This window comes from Pelophylax lessonae (genome assembly GCF_965119305.1).
Source record: "Pelophylax lessonae genome assembly, chromosome: 1".
NCBI classification, from domain to species: Eukaryota; Metazoa; Chordata; class Amphibia; order Anura; family Ranidae; genus Pelophylax; species Pelophylax lessonae.
The window spans coordinates 526,201,226-526,217,821 of NC_138768.1; the positions used below are offsets into that span (position 1 = coordinate 526,201,226).

The window sequence follows — 16,596 nt, forward strand, 5'->3', positions numbered from 1 at the left end:
CAACAAATTTACACTGTACACTCACTACTTTACATTGTAACAAAGTGTAATTTCTTCAGTGTTGTCACATGAAAATATATAATCAAATATTTAATGTGAGGGGTGTACTCACTTTTGTGAGATACTATATATATATATATATATACACACACACACACACAAACACACATGTGTAAAGCATTGTAAAGCATTTTTATTGGAAAAGTCAGAAACGTCCACCCATTCTAGGTCACAGAGTAATAGAAATATACATATACAGTGCAGTGGCGGGTAACCAAGAGTCCTTTACTGAACTGGGAAATTTCTGCAGTATACTATATAATATGTATGAATCGTCAAAACAACTAATGGCTACAAGTTCTGGTAAATGTCTCCAGTAGAACACTATATGATATCTATGAATCTTCAAAACAACTATGGGCTGTAAATTAATGTATAACCCATGAGTAATCTTTACTATATCAAAATTGCAAGGTGGCCTCCCAATGTCAGCTAATACAACAATTTGCTTATAAAAGAAACACTACATTTTTCATTTACAATAGCGCCCTCTTTGTAACCCTTATGTCTGTTACCTTTACTGTAATGTTCAAAACTTTTACCAGTTTTAGATGTGCAATTTTAGCCCAATCCTTAGTCCCTGCTTGCAACATGCACTGCATTGTGAAGGATCAGATTTAACAAGAGGAAGCTACTAAAGAGGAACCTAAATTATGGAGGATTTAGGTAAAGTGACAAGAAATCATTGTGCTCAATCACTGTTGTTCCTTCATTGTCATAATTGACTGTGAATGTAATATTCATTATTGCATTTCATTTCTGCTTCAAGCTTTATAATTTTGTGTACTATCTTCTATCAGTTGTGTGAATACATATGAAAACACCTGTAAATTAAAACGAAAAGTGTCTTTAGCAATGATAAAAAAAGCATGTAAAAAAAGTTCTTGTAGAAAATCTTTAAGTTTTTTTCATATCTAACATTGGTTGTAGAAACAAGCCAGTGGTCCCTACAACACATAGAATTATGAAAACCCAAAGAAAGACCCGGTCAATAACCATTGCAACGTACTTCCAATCATCTTCTTCCTAAAATAAAAGACACAAACAATTCAATGCAACAATGTTAAGAATATCTCACCTATACCATCATTTTTATATGTTTACTAATGTTATGTATAGTAGATTGATCACCTACCACAACAGTATATTAATTAAAAAGCCATCAATACTTCACTCATATTTTTGTAATCTACAGTATATCACTGATCTGAGCAACACTTGGTTCAGGTAGCAGTTCATTTCTAACCAATAATAAGCACATTTGAGCAAGTGCTTGTTAATTCTATATACAGATTTTATATGCTAGAAAAGCTCTGTGATAAAAAAAAGTTTATCCCTTGTCCTTCAAAAATGTATAACTGCAGTGTACATTGCCTATAGGAGCCCATACACAAGCCAAATATCAGCAGAAAAGGGGCACCCCTGACTTTTGGCAAACTTGTGCCAGATCAGGCTAGCAAGGTGGATAACGAAATCTGTTGCAGCTAGGAGCGTATACTGTATATCCAAGAAAGAAAGGTATCAGGCTCCTATATATTGAGATTTTTAAAGGGGATTTAATATAAAGTACATTTAGTTGATAACTATTACTGTACATTCAGAATAGAACTGCTTTTAAAACAATGATGTTTGGAATTAATAAAATAGTAATAATCAACTGTGGTCAAATGATATATGAAAATTCTTACCTCTTTCCTTTCATTATGATCTTTAATATTTCCTGCCATAAACTGAATGCTGTCAACAACATCTTTAATTTCTCCTGGAGAATGCTGAACTGCGTTACAAGCTTCTTGGTAATGTCGTCTGCGGTTTCTGACACTCTGTTCCTTTGTTCTCATACAGTGATAGCAAGTCTCATCTTCAAAAACTTCCACATCTCTGCACTGTGAATTCATGAGTTTTCCAGTCGTACCAACATTTCTCTTCTTGTTTCTTTTAGAACAAGGTCGGTTTTTCTTCTCCATAGTCTTTCTCATCATGAGTAGTTTAGGAAGGCGTTTCAAAAACATATCCCTGACCCATCCAGGCATTTTGTGTGTTGTTGGGGTTCGGTAATGGATGTTAAGCACAAATACTGTAACTACTATAGACAGAGTTACAAATATCATGGTAAATAGAAGGTATTCTCCAACAAGTGGAATTACCAGAGAGGTTGAAGGAATGGTTTCGGTGATTACCAATAAAAACACAGTCAAGGACAACAACACAGAGATGCAGAGAGTGACTTTCTCCCCACAGTCAGATGGAAGGTAAAACACCAGTACAGTTAAAAATGATATGAAGAGGCATGGCATGATCAGATTAACGGTGTAGAACATAGGCAGTCTTCTGATATAAAAAGAATATGTTATATCCGTATAGATCTCTTCACAACAATTGTACTTAATATCATGTTTATATCCAGCAGCATCTACTATTTCCCATTCATTGTTCTCCCAAAAATCTTTCATGTCAACTTTTGATCCAACGATAGAAAGGTCTATTTTCGCTTTGTCGTATGACCACGACCCAAACTTCATAGAACAATTCTGATGATCAAATGGAAAAAAAGTTATATCCATCGGACATGAACTCTTGAAGATTGCTGGAGGAGACCAGTTTATTAAGCCATTGTATTTCAGCAAAGCCTTAGTCTTTCCTTCGACTTGAAAGTCCCCAACAGCGCTGCAGAAAGGTAATAATATGTAATTATACAGTTTTACTGTAAAACTAAGTCATAATTCTATTAAAATTGACTGCATACTTGTTATATAAGACAATGTCAGGTTTCCAAATCTTGTCTGAAGGAACACGCATAAATTCAATTCCATCATAATCCATAGGATTCCACTGCAGCTTGTAATCATTCCAGATCTGTTAGACAAAGAAAATGAAATCATTAATTCCCTAGATTTTGGTTTTAATCCCATCCACACATTTTACATTATTCAACTAAACTGTGATATTTTGTTTTGTTTTGTTTGTTCAATCCTTTTGACAGCATAGTGCTTGTTCGATTTTTATGCACAGTGTGATGAAAAATTAATAGATAAATATGTCATCTTTGGTAATTTATAATTATAAAATCTCTTCTTATCATATGATTTTTACAGCTATGAGAGTTTTACACCAGAGGTAGGTAAGTTAGCACCACAGAATTAAGATGTAGAATACAAGTTGCCCACAAGATATTGATTAATTAAATTAAATGTATATTTAGCTTTATTCAGGAGGTTTGACTAACATAGAATGCTAAAAAAGAACATTTAGACCTTTGGACACTCATCAGCTCTAACCGATCTCTAATCAGGTAGATTTGTTCACCACTCAAAGTGAAGGAATACCTTGTTCAGCTCTGGTGATAGTCTGTAATATGATTCCCTAAATTTTCCAGAAAGAGGTGACCCTCCTTTGTGATCCGACTTATCCTTCATCCTTATCCTTCATGTTTCACTAGCATCATCTAGCCTAACAAATCATGCTATATATTTAAATTGTATGTATAGCCAACATTTTATTTAGTTTTGAAGAGAGTAGGAAAGGGTTAAAATCTCTGCCAGTTTACTTTTTGCTGTTTATGTACAATTGGGGACATTTCCCTTCACTTTGTGTCCCAGAGATGCATCAAGAATTTAAAGGAAATCTCCCAAAGTGAGAAGAATTACCCTTTTATTTGGTTGTCCCCCGAATAGGTGTCCCTATTGTAAAATTTTCTGTTACCTTTTGTTCTGGGGATACATTTTAGGAAATACTCTTGGAATACTCTTCGCTTTCCTTCTCAGTGATAAGAAAATGGACAAACTGTGTCAAGATTCGTAGTTTAGTTATTGATTTTTGTACTCCCTGACTATAACTTTAGATTGCAATTCTATGTAATACCTCATGTGACTGGTGTTTTCAGGAAGGATCCATAAAGTAGATAAAATCAAATGTAATCATTATGGGCATAACAGCAATAATTCAGGTGTTAAATGAAAGAATGCATATAGCAGACTACTTACATGACGAAGCCACAAGTTGGTCTCCAAGATTTGATTAACTTCATCCTTAAAAAAATATATATACATGTCTTCAATGTAATGGGTAAAATTCAAGATGAGGCAATCACATTTTTTTCTTTTTTTAGCAAATGTTGCCATATAGTACAAATGAGGGAAGAAAATGCCTGTATTTTTTCACCAATGTATATATTGCCTTTAGACTGTATACTGAATTACATTTTTAACTGTATAATTGCTGGTAAATAGGGATGATCGAATGGTTCGGGTCGACCATCGGTTCGGCCCGAACATTGGGTGTTCGAGGTTCGGCCGAATTTAGAACTTTTTGCCCAAAAAGTTCGGAATTCGGCAACCAGAACCGACCAAAATGCAATGGTTCAGGAAATGGGCTTTAAAAGCCCGTGATTGGACCAGAACCATTAGCAAAAGCCAATTGAGGGGGCAGGAGAATGCTAGGAATGTGATTGGAGTGACTAGGGGTCCATAGTCCAATCATTAGTGAATACGCCCCCCAGTATATAAGATAGCCCCCGCCAAATTCCTAGCATTGTTATACTGGACATGGAAGAGAGTGGAAGCAGTTCTGTTAATTTTACTTTAAAAGTGTCATTTAGCATTTATTAGTGTGAGGAAAGGGATATCTAGTGTAGTTAGAGTGCTTCTTTACACTTTGGTTAGCTTCAAAAATTTAGTTTCTGTAGGGAAAGTGTTAAGTGTCAGGGGACTGTAGTGTAGTGTAGGGTTAACTGACAGTGACTGCTATGGCAGGGTGACAAAACCCTTCCATATTAGGGTGACCGCTATAGAGAAAAGCTATTTTCTCTTGTGTCACTTTCGCTTCTGTAATATGGCTTCGCCGCCATCAGCATTATTTTTGGCTGCAGGCGTCTATAGTGATTTTTTGAGCACATGTTTGGAGTCAGACATGACATCTGAACATGTGTATAGGGGGAATATATACACACCCATGTATGTATATATACACCTGCACATATATAGGTGTGAAAGGAGCAGAAAAAACTACTTGCGCTAATGAAATAATTAACACCAATATAGTTCTGCTCCTATCACACCTATATATGTCTAGGTGTGTATATACATATAAGTATGTGTGTATATACACCACTATACACAAGTTCAGATGTTTTGCCTGCCTCCAAAGAACCCAAAAAAATGCCCAAAAAAACGCCCAGGTGTGTTGTTGCAGGCATTTTTTTGGGATTTTTGGAGGCAGGCAAAACATCTGAACTTGTGTATACGGGTATATATACCACTATACACAAGTTCAGATGTTTTGCCTGCCTCTAAAGAACCCAAAAAAATGCCCAAAAAAACGCCTGCTACTAAACTGGCAAGGTGTGAAAAGAGCGAAGCCATATTACAGATCTATAATTGCACTAATACAAATGATCTTTTTTTATGGTTCTGGACATGCTACAGAGCTGAAACTTCACAGGTACGCATTTCAGACACAAAATCACACAAAAAAAAGTTCTTAAGAATTGTCATTTTTGATAGATTTTTGATAGAGAGCCAATTATTGAAAAAATTAAAAAAAAAATGTCTTTGGATTTAGTATCTGGGGGGGGGGGGGGGGGTCTAAAAAGTGTACCTGTGAAGTTTCAGCTCTGTAGCATGTCCAGAACCATAAAAAAAAAGATTGTTTGTATTTTGTCACTTAGAACACAGGTTGTTGGCTTCTCGCTTTCCACACATTGCCGGTTTAGTAGCAAGCGTTTTGTTTGGGCATTTTTTGGGTTCTTTGGAGTCAGGAAAAACATCTGAACTTGTGTATAGTGGTATTTTTTGGGGTTTTTGGAGGCAGGCAAAACAAGGGCCAGGGGCGGGGAGGGGTAGTTGTCTGCGTAGGGGGGGAACCCAAGGAAGGGTTCCAGGGGGGAAGGACAGGGAGGATGTGAGCCATTTGGACATGCTACAGAGCTGAAACCTCACAGGTACACTTTTTAGACCCCCCAGATACTAAATCCAAAGACATTTTATTTATTTTTTTATTTTTTTCAATAATTGGCTCTCTATCAAAAATCTATCAAAAATTACAATTTTTAAGAACTTTTTTTGTGTGATTTTGTGTCTGGGGGGTCTAAAAGGTGTACCTGTGAAGTTTCAGCTCTGTAGCATGTCCAGAACCATAAAAAAAAAAAGATCATTTGTATTAGTGCAATTATAGATCTGTAATATGGCTTCGCTCTTATCACACCTTGCCGGTTTAGTAGCAGGCGTTTTTTTGGGCATTTTTTTGGGTTCTTTAGAGGCAGGCAAAACATCTGAACTTGTGTATAGTGGCATATATACCCGTATACACAAGTTCAGATGTTTTTCCTGCCTCAAAAGAACCCAAAAAATGCCCAAAACAACACCTGCTATTAAACCGGCAAGGTGTGAAAAGCGAGAAGCCAACAACCTGTGTTCTAAGTGACAAAATATAAACAATCCTTGGTATTTCCCCCCCCTCCCCCCCTTTTTTTTTCTCCCTTCCCTCACCCCCCCTCCCTCACTCCCCCCTCTTGCTCTTTCACACGCTGCTACACTGCCTTCCATCTTTGCTCTTCTTATCCTCCCCATCCCTCCTTTTCTCCCCCTCTTTCCCTGTCCCCTGTCCTGCTCGGGTGCTATTGGGCGGTTTGGCTAGTCCAAATGGCTCGCACCCTCCCTGTCCTTCCCCCCTGGAACCCTTCCTTGGGTTCCCCCCCTACGCAGACAACTACCCCTCCCCGCCCCTGGCCCTTTTTTGCCCGGGGGTCGGGAGTACATCTCCACACCTCCATGCTCCCTTTAGGCTCGTGTTCCCATGTTAGGGATGCCTGTATTTTTGCAAAACCCTACGCCTCCCCCCTGTTTCTGCTGCTGGGATTACGTCTCTCCCTCATTCTTTAGACTTGGGGGGATTTTGCTTTCTCACGGGCTCCCCTTTTTGTCCCCATTATGCTCTTTTGAACACTGGCCATTCTAACATGGATGCTTACTATGAGCTTTTCACTATTTTGGGTTTGATTGCCTGTGATCCAATGTAAGCTGGGATAGTTGTCAAATGTTATGTTGAAGTTATGCCTTTGTTCTCCATTTCTGTTTGTATCTCCATCTGCATTTCATGCTTCCTGTAACTGCTCATTTTATTACCAATAAAATGTTTTGAAAAAAAAAAACATCTTTTTTTTTATGGTTCTGGACATGCAACAGAGCTGAAACTTCACATGTACACTTTTTAGACCCCCCAGATACTAAATCCAAAGAATTGTTTTTATTTTTTATTTATTTTTTTTTATTTTTATTTTTTTCAATAATTGGCTCTCTATCAAAAATCTATCAAAAATGACAATTTTTAAGAACTTTTTGTGTGATTTTGTGTCTGGGGGGTCTAAAAGGTGTACCTGTGAAGTTTCAGCTCTGTAGCATGTCCAGAACCCCAAAAAAAAGATCATATAGGTGTAAAAGGAGGGTCTCACCATCCCTGCTCTACTGAAAAATTATCTTTTTTTCTGGTTCTGGACATGCTACAGAGCTGAAACAGGTACACTTTTTAGACCCCCAGATACTAAATGCAAAATCAAAAAATCTCTTTTTCTTTTTTTTTTTTAATTTTTTCAATAATTGTCTCTCTATCAAAAATGACAATTTTTAAGAACTTTTTTTGTGTGATTAATAGTCCCTGGGGCATGACCCAGAACCCTAGGCACTTTTTAGGGGCATTTATTGGGTTTTGGGGCTTTAAAATGGTGTTTTTTGATTACCGAAGTTCGGGTCCCATTGATTTCAATGGGGTTCTGAAATCCGGGCCGAACTTTCGGAAAGTTCGGATGTTCTGGCCGAACTGATCTTTTGAAAAGTTCGATCATCCCTATAAAATGGTTAATGTCTTAATGCTGGTTAGGTGTGTGCAAGCAGAGGTGTCATTTATTTATTAGGGTTGAAAAATGACAGCTTTGATAGACTGAATGACATTGGGTAAATTATCCATCCAAAAAAGAATTTCTTACTTAGAAAACTAATTTGTAGTGTTGAGCGAACATTTCGACCGGAGCATGAGTTTCGGGGCGTTCAACCATTTGTTCGGCCCACCGAGCACCCCACAATGCACTGCGTGTGCCGCACAGTGCATTGGAAGCCCTGATTGGCTGAAGCAATGGATTTGCCCAATTAGGGGACAGAACACTATCAGAGACCTGGTTGGAGAAAGTAATGATGACTGTGCCCAATCATGGCTCATTGCTCATAGACCCACCCCGCACTATAAAAGGTTCCTTCCTAGAGCAGCCATTTGCAGTGTGATATTGGAGTGGAGAATGATAGAACAGGGCTCTGTTCATTGCTACGAGCGAGATAGTGTGCTATTGTGATTCTATTGTGCGTGTAGAGTGTTTGTGAAAATAGTGATAGTGAAGTGGGACCGCTCATTTTTACTTTGGTGTCAGTTTAGTGTGAATATAGTGATAGTGCAGCATGAGTGTAGTGCGACCGTTCATTTTTACTGTAGTGTCAGTTTAGTGTTTCAGGGCAGGTTACCTGCAGTATACTGAAGTGTAGCAATGTAGAGTGTAAGGGCAGTTTTACTGCAGTATAGTACGTTAGTGTACGTTTACTGCAGTATATTGAAGTGTGTTAGTGCAGGTTTACTAAAGTATATTGCAGTGTTAGCGCACATTTACTGCAGTATATTAACCACTTACTGCAAAATCACGTACCTGTAGCTAAAGGCATCACTTTGGTACTGTTTCTTAGAGCACACAGTCGGCTTTCATGTGATAACAACCGATGCGGCTAAAAAGCTGTTCGGCCATTATCACAAACAGCGGGAAGGGACACCCGCCGCCCTCCCCTCCTGCCACCTTTCTGCAGTTCCCCCCGGGTCTCCTTTCCCACCAGAAGACCCGAGCGACCAGTCGGCATGTCCACTGGCTGGCCAGAGTCCCGAACAAAGCCGGATTCAGCTGTGATCAGTTCTCTGATGTAAAAACCTGGAAGCGACATCACAACATCACAGTGTCACTTCCAGTTTACTTGGAAGTAAACTGCGCTGATTTTTCCAAAGTATTCAAAATTGCCAGGCTTGGTGTTTTGAATACTATGAAGTGCAGAAGAGGAGTTTGGGGTCTTTTAGACCCCAGATTCCTCCATTAACCACTTGCCTTCTGTGCACTTAAACACCCTTCCCATCCAGGCCAATTTTCAGCTTTCAGCGCTGTCACACTTTGAATGACAATTGCGCGGTCATGCTACACTGTACCCATTTGAAATTTTTATCATTTTTTTCACACAAATAGAGCTATTTAATCATCTCTGGGTTTTTTATTTTTTACAAAAAAAAAAGAATAAAGACAAAAAAATTTGGAAAAAAAAAAAGTTTTTCTTATTTTCTGCGAGTAAATTTTGAAAATAAATTTTTCTCCTTCACTGATGTGCGCTGATGAGGCGGCACTGATGGGCACTGATAGGCTGCACTGATGGGCACTGATGAGGTGGCACTTATGGGCACTGATGAGGTGGCACTTATGGGCACTGATGAGGAGGTACTAATATGCCGCACTGATGAGCACTGAGAGGCGGCACTGAGAGGCGGCACTGATGAGCACTGATAGGCGGCACTGCTGGGCACTGATAGGCGGCACTGATGGGCACTGAGAGGCGGCACTGCTGGGCACTGAGAGGTGGCACTGCTGGGCACTGACAGGTGGCACTGCTGGGCACTGACAGGCGGCACAGAGGCGGCACTGATGGGCACTGATAGGCGGCACTGATGGGCACTGGCGGATGGCACTGGACACCGACGGGTGGCACTGATGAGCGGCACTGATGGGCAGCACCATCAGTGCCCACACTCAGTGCCCATAGTGCTGCCAGTCAGTGCTCATCAGTGCCTAGATGAGCAGGCACTGATGGGCACTGACTAGCAGCACTATGGGCACTGATTGTGGGCATTGATGGGGGGCACTGATGGCGGGCACTGTGGGCACTGATGGGGGGGCACTGTGTGTGTGTTTTTTACCTTGTATAATCAGGGCACTGGTGATCAGTGCCCTGATTACATGTCTCTGTGTCCCCGGCGGCTAACGGCTCCCCCTCCTTCCTCACACTGCAGGCTCCGTGTGAGGAAGGAGCGACGGCGATGAGAGATGATCTCATATGTTTACATATGAGATCATCGCTCATTGGACGGCCAGATCACGTGGTGAATGGCCGCTGTGATTGGCCATTCACCACGATCTGTGATCGGCCGTGTCCAAGGGACACGGCCGACACAGATTTTCCCCGCAGCGCACTCGCGGGAGCGCGCTGGGGGCGTGTCACTGGGAGGCCGTTTAAAAACGGCCTCCCGAAAATTCGAGTCCGCGCTGCAGCCGTATATAGGCTGTAGCGCGGACGGGGGGTGGTTAAGAGTACCTGTCACTGCCTATTACTGTCTGTTTTAAAGGGACAGTGTAAAATAAATAAATAAGAAAAAAAAATGTAATTATAATTTTTTTATTAAATTAAATATTTTAATTATATTGAAGTTCTTTAGTACACTTTTTCGGCAGTATATTGAAGTGCATTAGTAAACTTTTACTGCAGTATATTGAAGTGCGTTAGTACACTTTTACGGCAGTATATTGAAGTGCATTAGTACACTTTTACTGCAGTATATTGAAGTGCGTCAGTGCAGTTTTACTGCAGTGCATTGAAGTGCGTCAGTGCAGTTTTACTGCAGTGTATTGAAGTGCATCAATGCGGATTTACCGAAGTATATTGTAGTGTGTCAGTAAGTTGTGTCTGTGCAGTGAGTACTCAAGTTAAAGTGCACCAAACACCACTTTCCATTGATTAAAGTGCATCCAAGTACACATTTCCACATCTCTATTACATTTCGGTAAAAATCCCCCCTCTATCTGGGAAGCCACCAAGGAGAGGCAGACGTTCCAATGGCACATGGCACTGTGAGGGGCCAGCAGCATCTGTGTCCACAGGCAAAGGTGGACGTGGTCTATCCTCGGGCAGGGCACCATTTTTTTTGTTTAGTGATGTTGCCCATGCTATCGTGCCACAGCATGCAGAGAAGGTGTTGGACTGGCTTACTAAACCATCCTCATTCTCCCTATCCTCTATCACCCAAGCAGAGACTAGTGTATATTCCACTGCAGCTTTTTCTGCCTCATTGTCCACAGTTCTACTGCCATAGCCCCAGCATCATGCATGGGAGAGTTATTTGAACACAGCGCCAGCCACTTTCTCCTCGACAATGCATAGCCATTACTTAATTCATCAACAGTACTTCTATAGGGTTATGGTGTAAAGGCACCACCAACACCAAAAGCCTAATTTTTCTGCACCTGTTACTTCTATCCAAAGTCTGCGAAACAGACACTAGAATATATCCAAAAATCTCTAATCTTGTTCCGAGTGCACTAGAGTGTGGCCTCATCATACAGACTGGCTCCCCAAGCCGTTTTTATAAAATAAAGAAAGCTTGCAGGGAAAATGTTATTTTTGCTGCAGCAGGTTCTATACACGATACAGATGCACCACTTTACAGGCAAAAAGGACCCCCCAGGCACTATATTTAAAGGAATTTTTCATTTTTATTGTTTTACTTTAGGCATTAGTAAATCATTTAAAAATAAAGTTTTTTTACAAACTTTTTTTTTTCATTGATACATGTCCCCCAGGGCAGTACCCGGACCCCCATACCCTTTGTGTGCCAATAATCTGTATCTAAGCCCTCAAAATGGGCACTTTTGATTTTTATATTTCAGGTCCCATAGACTTCAATAGGGTTCATTATTCAGCTCCGAACTTTCGCGATGTTCGAGAGTTCTGGCGCAAACCGAACTGAGGGGTGTTCAGCCCATCTCTACTAATTTATAAAGAACTGAATAAAAAACCATCACAAATGCACATACATGCTTGTTCTCTTAACCGCTTCCAGACCGCCCACCACATATATACTGCGGTGGGTGGCTCGACTACACAAAATCACATAAAGGGTCGCACCGCCAGAGCACTGCTCCCACTGTGATTAGACATAGCAGGAGCCAATCAGTGGGTCCAGCTGCCACGATGGCCGCCGGCCACCTGCGATCATTCAGAAGACTGGCAGAATGGCTGTCTGTCTATGTAAACAAGGCAGACGGATGTTCTGTCACAGAGGAAGAGTGAGATCTTGTGTTTCAGCTAAGCTGAAACAAAGATCTTTCTTCCTCTAACACAGGGGTGGGGAACCTGCGGCCCCCAAAGTCATCTGATCCGGCCCCCTGTGCTAGGGTGACCAGACGTCCCCGGACTAAGGACACTGTCCCCACTTTGCATGACCGATCCTGGGCGGGGGCACCCAGGGCCGACCCTACCATTAGGCTGCCTCCGGAGGGGAAGGGGAGGGCGAGCGCCTCCTGATTACACAAAGAGCAGGGTTCTTCTGCTTACCCGGCGCGGCTGCTGTATTACGAAGTCATGCCTCCTACCTATGATAGGCAGCACAGTGGTGACGTCTATCATACGAGTCGTTCCAGGAGGCGTGACTTTGTATGAGAGCGCCCGCGCCGGGTAAGCAGAAGAACCCTGCTCTTTGTAATCAGGAGGCACTCTAATTCCTGGGCACTAATCACTCTGCATTAAGGGGGCACTAATCACTCTGCATTAAGGGGGCACTAATCACTCTGCATTGATGGGGGCACTAATCACTCGGCATTGATGGGGGCACTAAGATCCAGCAGTACCAGCCAGAAATACCCACAGCAGAACCAGCAGTACCGACAGCAGTACCAGCCAGAGCCAGCAATACCCACAGCAGACCCAGCAGTACCCACAGCAGTACCAGCCGGAGCCAGCAGAACCCACAACAGTACCAGCCAGCAGTACATACAGCACAGTACCAGCCAGCAGTACCAGCCTTAACCAGCAGTACCTGCCAGCAGTGCCAGCCTTAGCCAGCAGTACCTGCCAGCAGTACCAGCCTTAGCCAGCAGTACCCACAGCAGTACCAGCCTGAGCCAGCAGTACCCACAGCATACCAACCAGCTGTACCCGCCAGCAGTTCTTTTCAAAACTTACCACCACAAAGAGTCAACTGCACTCCAGACTGACCGACGCAAACCTGGAAAACCAGTTGCCAGTAGCAACATCAATACCAGCTAACATCACACACCTCACCAAAGAGAAGCAGTTGCAGCCATTACATTAGGGGTGAGTTAATTAAATGTTTGACCAAATATAATAGGCACATTTTTAAGTTGATAATTTTGTACGGCCCCTGAATTATTTTCTAAATACCCATATGGCCCTTGGCAGAAAAAAGGTTCCCCACCCCCTGCTCTAACACATTAATTCCTCACACAGTTATAAAGCATTCCCTAGGAGCACACTTAAAGAGGTTGTAAACCCGTCCGACTTTTTTTTTTTGCAACCTGTAAGAGAAACACATAATGAGCTAGTATGCATCGCATACTAGCTCATTGTGCAATACTTACCTCAGAACGAGCCCCCGCCGTGCAGCCTGCTTACCTGTATGACGGGCGACATGTCCAGTCGCCTTCTTCCGGGATCGCGGCATCCGGACATCTGATTGGCCGGAGCCGCGGTGACGTCACTCCCGCGCACGCGCGGGGGAGCCGACGGTCACAGCACAGGTCTCTGAAGAAACGGCACCAGCGGCCGTTCCTTCAGAGGGCATGCGCCAGTGACGTCACTGGCTGCATGTAAGGTAAATATCTCCTAAACGGTACATGTTTAGGAGATATTTACAGTACCTACAGGTAAGCCTTATCATAGGCTTATCTATAGGTAAAAGTGTCAGAGGAGGGTTTACTTCCTCTTTAACACCTTGTGTTAACCCCTTCCCTGCCAGTGTAATTTATACAATAACAGTGCATTTTTTTTTAGCACTGATCACTGTATTGGTGTCACTGGTCCCCTAAAACTGTCACTTAGGGGGAGATTTACTTAACCTAGAGATTGCAAAATTTGGTGCAGCTCTGCATAGAAACCAATCAGCTTCCAGGTTTTATTGTCAAAGCTTAATTGAACAAGTGGAAGTTAGAAGATGATTGGCTATCATACACAGCTGCACCAGATTCTTAGTTCCCCAGTTTTATTAAATCTCCCCTTTAGTGTCAGATTTGTCTGCCGCAATCCCCCTATAAATTGCTGATTGCAGCCATTACTAGTGAAAACAATAAAAAAAAAAAATGTAAATGCCATAAAACTATCCAATAGATTGTAGGCGCTATAACTTTTTCAAAAACCAATTAAAATACACTTATTAGGATTTTTTTTTTACCAAAAATATGTAGCAGAATACATATTGGCCTAAGTTGATGAAAAAATTTGATTTTTTTTATTGGGAATGTTTTATAGCAGAAAGTGAAAAATATTGTGTTTTTTTTTTTTTCAAAATTGTCGGCCTTTTTTTGTTTATAGTGCAAAAAAATAAAAACTGCAGAGGTGATCAAACACCACCAAAAGAAAGCTCTATTTGTGGGGGAAAAAAACATCAATTTTATATGTTTAAAGCGTTGCACATCCGTGTCAGTTAAAGCAATGCAGTGTCGTATCGCATTAAAAATGGCCTCATCATTAAGGGGGTAAAACCTTCCGGGGCTGAAGTGGTAAAATATGACTAAAGTCACAACTCTTTTTCTTTGTTTTGGATAGAGTGGAAAGTGAATAAAACACCTGTCAGGTTTCTATTGCTGTCTCTGTCCATGTTAGGGTGATTCACCCTCCCTATTAGTCCTGTTTACCATCATCAGGAAAGTAAAAGAAAATCCCACATTTTGGGTTGTCCCCAGAACAGGAATAGTGGGCACATCTTCCAATGGGGACCCTAGTTCTGGAGACCATGCCAACATCCAGGTATTCCCTCTCTTTAGAGGGAATTTCTCTCGCTTTCTGTGTTGGCTTTGGGACAGACAGTGAAGGGAAATCTCTCCAATAGGACACAGCTGGCAAAATAAACCTTACTGGGAATATAACCCCCATACTCTATCCAAAACTGAAAAAAAGGTTTTGCCATTAGTTCTACTTTAGGCTGTATTCAATACCTATATTATACGGAGATACTGTAACTGTTATTGAAGGGTGTGAAACACGTAGGCAATGGCACAATTATAAATATAAGCTGTGCTACTAAAGAACACTTTTCAATGGAGATAACTGTTATTGAAGGGTGTGGTACACATGGGCAAAGGCAAAATTATAAATACATGCAGTCTTACTAAACAGCACCAGTGGAATATAATATGAAGATGTAGCTTGAAACACTCGATTTACAATAATATTTTTTCACCCAGTGCATGTAAAAGGTTAAGTGTCATCTATGAGAGGTTTGAAAACCCTGGACAAGTTCACTACAGGACCCAAAAAGTACTTTACAGTGCACCCCACAAAGCTGCTGAACAGTCCCTGCTCACCAAAAAAACGAAACAATCCTGGTATGGGAACCCACAGATAATAATGGCATGAGACTGTGAGATGATGGTCTCACAGTGGCTCATGCAGTCTCCACAGTGACTTCCAGGTAAAATAATACCTCATCTCTTAGCTTGATCTAACACTCACTAAACAGGCAAGGTCCTGATTGGTACAACAGCAGCAGGCTATTCACCCACAGTTCTCAGTTAATTGATCTTGTACAAAGAACAATAATTATGCAGTGCTTAAAGTTCTCAGCCATCTGAATCCTTGGTAAGTGGCTCCCCTACCTCAACTTTACCATCATTGGCACCTTAGTTGTCTAGAAGCATTGGAACAAACCAGCTTGCAAAGCAAGGGCTCATCCACCTCACTGGAGCATGCAGCTGCCTTGATACTCCACAGCTGACCCCTACTCTTAGGTGAAATACAGCTACAAGGAAAAGGCAATGACTCTTCCAACACAAAGCAAACACAGCAATCCTTTTGCGCAACTGCCTTGTTATCGAGACATGTTAACATGAGATAACATATATGTATTATAAACATTTTTTTTATGGCAACCACAAGGTGCATATATTTCTGCCAAGCATATAGAGGAAAACAAAAAGAACACTGAGCCATGCTATTTCTCATGTAGTCTCAAGATTTTGTTCATGTGGAATGCAGTTAAATAGATTGTTTGCATTGAAAATTGCTGTTGATTTTCTTTTGCTTTAGATTAGATAAGTTTTAATTTAAGTATTATTTTTGTTCATAAATTATACAACTTCCCTTTCCAGAATGTGACTAACTGAACATCTCCATGTTCAAATTTAAACCTTAAGGCCCGTACACACGATAAGAAGATCTGAAGGGAAATTTCGTCCGATGACCGATCTGACGATTTTCGGATTGTTAGTATGGTGCTTTCGACAGCCGACTCAGACTTATCGGCTGAAAAAATCCTGATGTGCAGGCTATAAAATTTTTATCGTCCGTCAACACAACATCTGATTTTCGTCTCATTAGTACAGTTTTCGATGGAAAAAATCTTAAGAGCAAGACTAGGCATGCTCAGAAAGAAAGAACACATACAAAACAATCCAACACATGACATCACTTCTGAAGTAGAATTCTGTCGTACGGGAAAATTCATATGAAAATAACCTCTTCA

The 16,596-nt window shown here is 41.1% G+C and overlaps 1 protein-coding gene across 1 annotated transcript in view; it reads right to left on the reverse strand.

The window, feature by feature from the left end:
- Positions 1-828: 828 nt before the first annotated feature.
- The window catches only part of CHRNA6 (cholinergic receptor nicotinic alpha 6 subunit), a 96,826-nt gene continuing 81,058 nt past the window's right edge, over positions 829-16,596 (reverse strand). The window contains exons 3-6 of the mRNA XM_082258952.1: positions 4,044-4,088; positions 2,807-2,916; positions 1,749-2,727; positions 829-1,086 (exon numbers count right to left, since the gene is read on the reverse strand). Of these exons, the coding sequence (XP_082115078.1) occupies positions 958-1,086; positions 1,749-2,727; positions 2,807-2,916; positions 4,044-4,088 (1,263 nt within the window). The 3' untranslated portion in view covers positions 829-957. The remainder of the gene's footprint in view (positions 1,087-1,748; positions 2,728-2,806; positions 2,917-4,043; positions 4,089-16,596) is intronic.